The sequence below is a fragment of the Nicotiana sylvestris genome, chromosome 7 (genome assembly GCF_000393655.2).
Source record: "Nicotiana sylvestris chromosome 7, ASM39365v2, whole genome shotgun sequence".
NCBI classification, from domain to species: Eukaryota; Viridiplantae; Streptophyta; class Magnoliopsida; order Solanales; family Solanaceae; genus Nicotiana; species Nicotiana sylvestris.
This window is the reverse complement of record NC_091063.1, coordinates 141,344,196-141,352,594: the sequence shown is the minus strand read 5'-3', so window position 1 is coordinate 141,352,594 and position 8,399 is coordinate 141,344,196. Positions and strand designations below refer to the sequence as shown.

The following is an 8,399-nucleotide window of genomic DNA, read 5'->3' as shown; positions in this document are numbered from 1 at the left end:
AGTTTCCTAAGAGTTATGCAGCCTCTCAAAGATAAGTACAGACGTCTCTATACCAATTTGTGAGACTCTATTAAATCCGCTCGTGATACCTATGCAACCTAGTCTCTGATACCAACTTGTCACGACCCAAACTCAACCATCGTGATGGCTCATATCGTGAAACTAGGCCAGCCTCACTCAACAAAACTCGCACAACATCAATAAGTTTGAAACATTAACGGAAGCATTTAACATAAAAGAAAACTATTTGAAACGTTAGAAAAATCCTAAAGTGATACAATCCAGCCCAAAAATCAGGGTGTCACTGAGTACTTAAGCGTCTAGATCAATAAATACAGTCTACTAAAGTATCTGAAGACATAAACTGAAAGTACGATAGAGATAAAGAATGAGGGTCAAGGACCGTGACGCCATGCAGCTACCTCGACCATCTCCAAACTATGGAACCTAGATCAGCAACCATCACTACGACCGGTATCGCCTGGATCTGCACACGAGGTGCAGGGAGTAACGTTAGTACACCAACTTAGTAAGTAAAAAGTCCAAACTTTGGACTAAAAAGTAGTGACGAACTCAACTGATACAAATAATATTAGATATAACTGTGCAGAAACTTAGGCATGCTTCCAATTTAATAGGCAGTTCAAAACAGTTAAGTAGAACATATACGAACAGTGTAAAGAATATATCTCTGCTACCTCTACATGTCAGTGCACATACTATATGGAATGCACCATGCTAACAGCCTCATATGCCCACACTCTCAAATACTCAACCACTTGGTACTGTATATGGCTCATACGGCCCAGGGAAGATCCATTTCGGAATATATACACATCACTGACAACAGTCACTTAGTACCGAGGAAGGCCAATCCATCCCTGTGGAGAAGATCCATCTCCAGGTATCAATGCTTCGGACAAGATCCATGTCCAGGGAAGATCCATCCCTCAATAATATCAACTACGCTCACTGGGGGTGTGTTACAGATTCCGAAGGGGCTTCTGCAGCCCAAGCACTATCACCATCATCAATATAACCGTTGCGGCGTGCAATCCGATAACATAACTGTCACTCATAACCAGGCTCTAGGACTCACTCAGTTATTAACCTCTCCAGTCTCACCACGGGCTCACAATGTCATGAAAACCACCCGGAACAATGATATGATGAATCAACAAATAATTGAGACTGAGATATGATATAAAAATACATGATCATGTCTGAGAATGAAATATTAAATGAAAGCTAGTGAGATGACAGCAAACAACGACTGCTAAGGGTCCAAACAATACCGGCACAAAGCCTAAACATGATATCTAGCATAATTTACAGCTCAACTACTTTATCACACGATGAAAACATGGATATCAATAGGAAAGAGTCACTAAATGATGCCATGGAATCACCCAGGCCACAATTCTCACGGTGCACGCCCGCACGCCCATCACTTGGCATGTGTGTCACCTCAATACTAATCACATAACACATAGTTCGGTGTTTCGAACCCTCAGAACCAAGTTTGGAAGTGTTACTTAACACAAACCAAGCAAAATCCTACTCTGTAATGCCCTTGCCTCTCAAATCGGCCTCCAAATGTCCCGAATCTAGCCACAAGCAATACAATACGATCAATATAGGCTAAAGGAACCAATTCCAATAGAAAAATATCAAATTCTAACCAAAATCCGAAATCTACTCAAACCCGGCCCTCGGTCCACATCTCGGAATCCAACAAAATTCACAAAACTAGAAATCTCATTCACTCACGGGTATAACCACATCAAATTTATCAAAATCCGACCTTATTTGGTCACTCAAATCCCCAAAATCCACTCTCCAATTCTGAAGACCTAAATCTCCAAATTTCTAGCTCAAATCCCTAATTAGATGATAAATAAAGCCATGGATTCACGAAATTTATACCATTATGGGTTAGAATCACTTACCCCAACGTTGCTCCTTGAAATCCTTTAAAAAATCGCCTCTCTTCTGAGTTCCTCAAGTCCAAAATTGAAAATGGAGAGTAGAACCTCGAGCTGGGGTTTTCTGCCCAGCTAAACCACATCTGCGGTCCTAGTTCCGCACATGCGGAACCGTATCTGCGAAAAGGGCTCCACTTTTGTGGAGATTCATTAAAAGGGCTGACTTCGCTCCTGCTATCACCTGACCGCATCTGCGGCCATTGCATATGCGGGGACCAAGCCGCACCTGCGATCCTACTATGCATCTACGCCTCACCATATGCTTCTGCGACCTCACACCTACAGTTCCCACTCCGCAGGCGCGGAAACACCAGCAACAACAGCTTCAGCTGCATTTTTCCAACTCCAAACACTCCGATAATTACCCGAAATCACCCCGAAGCCCTCGGGACCACAACCAAACATACCAACAGCTCCTATAACATCATACGAACTTAGTCGATCCTTCGGATCACCCAAAATAACATCAAATCATCCAAAAACTCTCGGATTCAAGCCTAAGAGCTTCTAAACTTCCGAATTCCGCAAATGACGTCGAAACCTGCCAACCAATGTCCGAATAACCTTAAATTTTGCACACAAGTCAAAAATGACACCACGAACCTACTCCAACTTTCAGAATTTTTTTCCGACCCCGATATCAAAAATTTCACTACCGGCCAAAATTGCCAAAATTTTAACTTTCACCAATTCAAGCCTAATTCTACCACGGGCCTCCAAATCACACTCCGAACACGCTCCTAAGTCCAAATCATTCAACGAATCTAACGGAACCATCAACATTCAAATCTGAGGTCGTTTACACATAAGTCAATATCCGATCAACTTTTCCAACTTAAACCTTCACCTAAGAGACTAAGTGTCTCAATTCACTTCAAAACCACTCCGGACCCGAACCAATTGACCCGGTAAGACATATTACAGCTGAAGAACACAAATAAATCAGAAAATGGGGGAACAGAGCTATAACTCTCGAAACGACTGGCCAGGTCGTTATAGATGTAGACTCGTCATCATTATCAAGGCGAATTTTCTTAATTGCATAATCTGAAAATTGTGCTCTTAACTTTATTATTTGAGCCAACAACCTTGCAAATGCAATATTCATCTTGTAGATGCATCTATCAAAACCATATAATACTTGAATGGTCCACATATAAGGTGTATGGGTCCACATATATCACCTTGTATATGTTCCAAAAGTGCAGGGATTCAATCTCAACCTTAGTTGTTGATGGTCTAATAACCAATTTTCCTCGAGAACAAGTAGCACAAGGGATTTTTTAAAATTGCGGATTCTTCAATGTGTGCCCATGTGAATTCTTAATTATTTTACGCATCATATTAGAACCGAAATGGTCCAACCGATCATGCCAAATGATAAAATCATTAGAATCAGTAAACTTTTTATTTACTACGACATGTGATTCAACCATACTAATCTTGTGTGTTACAAGGAAGAGAAAATATGAGTAACTTTTCATGTATACATCTTTTTTTCATTTTTATTATAGTAATATAAATATATTCAACCTTTCCTTTATTGGCAGTCTCAACATGGTAGCCATTTTGGCGAACAGCCTTGAAACTAAATAAGTTTTTTTGAGACTTACTATAATACAAGATATTATTTATAGCCAATATTGCTTTACCATGTTGTAATAAAGCCTCTCTTCCAGGGTCCTCAATTAATTTTGTACCACCTGATATTGTATTTACATAGGCCTTTGTCATAATCAAATAAGAAAAATATTTCTTTTCTCTTAGTATAGTATAAGTTGTAGCACTATTCGGAAGGCATATATTTCATAACTCAACTTGGATCCAACTGAAGAACGAAGAATTTTATTTTCAGTTGGTAAAGTGATAGTAGTATGAATCCAATGCAAGTGAAGGGCAAGCTTAGAAATTCATGCTGATAACGTGTTATAAACTAAAAGTAATGTAGCAAAATAAAATAACAAAAACATATACAATATAAGGAATGAGAGAACTCTTTTCTTTTTTTTCACTTTGTGTCTTTACCCATCAGACTACAAGGCTATTTATAAGCCTAAAAGTAAACTTTCACTTCATCAAATAGTAAAAGAAATAGGAGTACTCAACACCAAATAGTAAAGGGCAATGGGTGTCCATAGCAGCATGGGCATCCACTCTCTTAAACTATTCACAACTTCATCAGAATATTCCTTTCTCTTTCTAATAATAGCTCATGATTTAGGTCTTGGTTGTTTTACATTCTTTTCTTCCCCTAACTTTGTTTTTTTTAGCACATTTACCACTTATCCAAAATCCAGTCTACATTGTTAGTCATCACCTTTCCTCCTTAGGCTACTTGCCTTTGGGTGGAAAGATGAATGATACGTAGAATTTCCTAGTTATGTTAATGTCACTGTGGGCTGATCAGAGGAATACATCAATCCCCATCTGAACAAATAAATAAGGATCATTGCAGTTCCTTTCAACAAAAGTATCTATTTCTTTTACAACTTCTTTAGATGATGAAGACACTTACTAGTGGTCTAGCACAGAAGCAGATCCAAAATTTAAATTTGATATGTTCACCTCTAACATTCCTAGAAATCGATATATGTTCCATGTTGAACCCATTAAACATAGGCTCCATCGGCATTTAGTTACCGGCCAATATGTTTTTACCAAATATAATGCATTACCATACTGAAATTCAGAAAAACAAGAAAACAACCTTAATTCTCATTTCAGAAAATCAAGAATGTTGAATACAATATTGTAACTTGCAGAAACAGAGGAAAACTAATTATGAGGGTGTTGAGGGAGAACCATTCTGATAACACTGTTACTAATTGGAATTAATCATGAAGATGGACCTATTGCCTTCTTATAAGTATAAAATTTTGCAACAAATAGAAAGAAACCAAAATTGAGCACACTTAACACAGCCAAAAGCCAGAAGAAATAGTGAAGGTGACCATAGTTCAAATTATCAGGAATCCAACCATGACCACCATTTCTAGTGCTCATATCTGTAACTATATTGACCAAAAGTGTACTCAAATAGTTCCCAAGCGCGGTCGTTATAAGAGAGAGAGCAGAACATAAACTTCTCATCGCGTCAGGAGCTTGCTCATAGAAAAACTCCAATTGTCCAATGAAGGTAAAAACTTCAGCACAACCTATGACAAAATACTGAGGAACTTGCCAGAAAATTGACATAGGAATATGCTTCATCTCATAGTAATTATGTTCTCCTACAGTTCTTAGTCTTACCATTTCCAATGTTCCAGCAATCAGCATCGCAAAAATCGAAATCACTAGGCCAATTGCTATCCTCTGAAGCTGTGTGAAACCGTTCTTGTGACCCGTGAATTTTCTTGCCAATGCAACGATGACACGATCATAGACAGGTACCCAAAAAATGACACTAATCGTGTCGAAAAGGGAAAGAGAAGCTGAAGGAATTTCAAAGGAATTGGTCATGTGAAGATCCATTGTGTTGCCTTGGAGAACAAATAAGGTTCCCATTTGACTATACACACTGCTAAAGATAATACCAGTTGCCCATATAGGCAGCAACCTTATGATTGATTTTAGTTCTTCAACTTGTGTCACAGTGCAAAGGCTCCATGGATTAACTGAGCCTTTGATTTTGTCTGATTGTGTCTCCACTGCTGCCTTATCAAAGAAACTGGATAGAAAATGAATATCAAAGCATTAAAAATCGATATACATCGATGGGCGTAAAAACCTTTTTTACATTATTAAGTCACCTAAAAGATAACTACTAGCACCTGATAATTGAAACAAGTATACCTGTAAAATAAGACATACAACCTGCTATGACATGTCAACATTATATTGAACGAAAAGAAATTTTTTACGCTTGCAGTGTATATAAGTTAGATTCATTTAGTTAACAAGGGTATGACTTTTGGCGTATCTTATAAAAGACATTCATTCAATGAACCCAAGTCTTCAATTTTTGCAACTCTATGGCTCCATTGAACAAAGTGGATGATAATAATAATCATGCTAGATCTGCGTTTGTACTGACAATGCATGGAGAGTATATTCTAATAAGGAATGAATTATATTGAACAAACAAATGAAGAGTATATTGTAACTTTGTAAGTTGAGTTTAACTTCTATATATTGGCAATATAAAAAGAACTTTTATCTACCAAATTACGTAAAAGATAACTACCTTACAAGTTTTTATATTGCATTACATAGTCCGGGGATTGGTGACTTACCCATTCAGTGACTTTGACTTTACCAAAATGGGGACTATCGGGTAAATTCGATATAATAGATGCCTGTATCCTAAACCCTAAACCTGAGTGCATATGAGTTAAAATGATTTAAGATATACCTCAATTGTTCAGTGTGATCAAGCTTCCTGCTACCTTGGACAGCAGACTCTTCATCAACAGTTTCATACAAAAGAGAACTATCTCTAGGAATCTTCACTTTAAATTTCCTAAAAGAGGCAACAATCACTTGAAAAATCCTAGTAAGTGGACTACCACCAGGTTTTTGATTCCTATAAAGTCTTGTTCCTGAAAAAAAGCTTACAACAGCAACAGCCATAGCCACAGCTGGGATACCAAAACCCCAGCCCCAACCAACATTTGTTTGTATCCAAACAAGAACAGTAGAAGCAACAAGTGCACCGATGTTAATTGAAAAATAGAACCAATTAAAGAAAGAACTTTTTTTCTTCTTTTCAGTTTCATCAGAATCATCAAATTGATCTGCCCCAAATGATGAAACACATGGCTTAATTCCACCTGTACCTAGGGCTATCAGATAAAGTCCTAGGTAAAAAATTCCAATCTGAATCCCTTTAGGGTGACAAGTGTTGTTGTCATCACAAGGTGGCTTTAGTCCATGCACTGATGCTGATAATGTCAATACCGTCATTCCCTGCATAAATTAAAACTCTGGATTTATTTGGATGTTCCATTGGAAAATATTTAGACACACTAAAGCTAAATTTAGAAAAATACATTAGGCTTTCACTACTTTTTCTTCCAAAAAGCAAAATGAAACCGGCGGGAGGTTGAATCTTGTTGGGCTGGTTGGTTTCCGACTCTTTATTTGACACATCTTGACTTAATTTATTTTGACCCAAGAAAACTTTGGGTGAGTTAGAGCATGACTCATTTATTGATTTGACTTGTTTTGACTTACCCAAGTTTAATCCAACCTATTCATTTACCTCTTCTAGTGCTAATAGGATGTGGATTTAAAATTTTAACTTTATGAGTTAATTTTTAAAAAATTTAGCATTGAATGTATTTTACTTTTCAAATTATGGATTCAGATATAATATTTGTTATTTCTTGTGTGGTTCTTTACACAAAAGATTTTATTCTCTATCGAAAATACTGAATTTAGATGAACTTGATGTCGAAGAGCTTGAGCGGCCCCCGGTGACAACGTAAGGACTTTTATACTACCAATATATTTTAATACGTTGTAGCAGACTACCTGCCTTATTTTCCAATTTATTGATACTATATTTTAATTTATGAACAATTATTTGCAGTTATCTTTTAAATGACTAAATATTATAAAAATATTTTATGTTCTCAGTATGCAAAATAAACAAAAAGAGGCTTACAAAGACATAGATGATTGAGAAGGCAGCAATTGTCCAATATCTTCCCAAATAGGCATCAGCTAGAAATGCACCAAGCAAAGGTGTGACATAGCACGTCCCTGACCAATTTGTGACATTATTAACTGCCACAACACTACTCTCGTTCATCTGAAACTTGAGATAGTTCACTAGATTCGTATTAATTCCATAATAAGCCAACCTCTCACAGCATTCATTTCCTGTTACAAAAAAAAATATTGTACTTCAGTAAAAGGTGAATTTTCTTTATAAAAAAGAAACAACTCGAAGTATATGAGAAATTAGTACCAAGGATGTAGGGGCAAGCTCTCCAAGTTCCAGTTTCCTTCTTGATTGCTGGATTGTTTCTGTAATCCACTGTTCCATCTTTGACATACTTATCATCTTCCGCCATATATTCTTGATATCACAATATAGATGCTTCAATTGAACTTATTCACCGTCTTTAAGGAATTTATGCTGCTCTTTAATTTATATTAGTATTGCGTGTATGACAGAGTTCTTTTAGGATCCACAACGCGAAACAAAATTCAAGTTTCAGCGGACACACTATCCAGCAGTCTTATATATAATGTGTGTACCTCGGGATGTTGGTTGTCTTATTGCAGTCTGCAGAGCGGTTGGACAGAGGTGTATATATATATATATATATATAGGTAGCTGGGAAGTTCAAGATTCAAGAAAAGAAGGAAACGGACCAGCTTATTTATACGATAAGTAATTAATTGGGGAAGTTGGAAATGATAAGATGATACAGAATGGCTGCGTGCATGGTTTCCATTTTTCAGCCA

The 8,399-nt window shown here is 37.1% G+C and overlaps 1 protein-coding gene across 1 annotated transcript; it reads right to left on the bottom strand.

The window, feature by feature from the left end:
• Positions 1 to 4,820: 4,820 nt before the first annotated feature.
• LOC104224359 (protein NRT1/ PTR FAMILY 8.1-like) lies at positions 4,821 to 8,002 on the bottom strand. Its single transcript, XM_009775989.2, has 4 exons — positions 7,897 to 8,002; positions 7,591 to 7,808; positions 6,337 to 6,890; positions 4,821 to 5,652 (listed from the first exon to the last, which is right to left on the bottom strand). Exons 1-4 carry the CDS (start codon positions 8,000 to 8,002, stop codon positions 4,821 to 4,823), a joined length of 1,710 nt encoding a protein of 569 aa, XP_009774291.1.
• Between the last annotated feature and the right edge of the window lie 397 nt (positions 8,003 to 8,399).

Bases quoted from the DNA above. Each gene is read 5' to 3' on its own strand.
- LOC104224359 (XM_009775989.2), bottom strand. From the start codon at position 8,002: ATGGCGGAAGATGATAAGTATGTCAAAGATGGAACAGTGGATTACAGA. The intron at 7,809-7,896 runs GTACTAATTTCT...TTTTTGTAACAG, and splicing joins AGCTTGCCCCTACATCCTTG to GAAATGAATGCTGTGAGAGG. The intron at 6,891-7,590 runs GTAAGCCTCTTT...TAATTTATGCAG, and splicing joins TCTCAATCATCTATGTCTTT to GGAATGACGGTATTGACATT.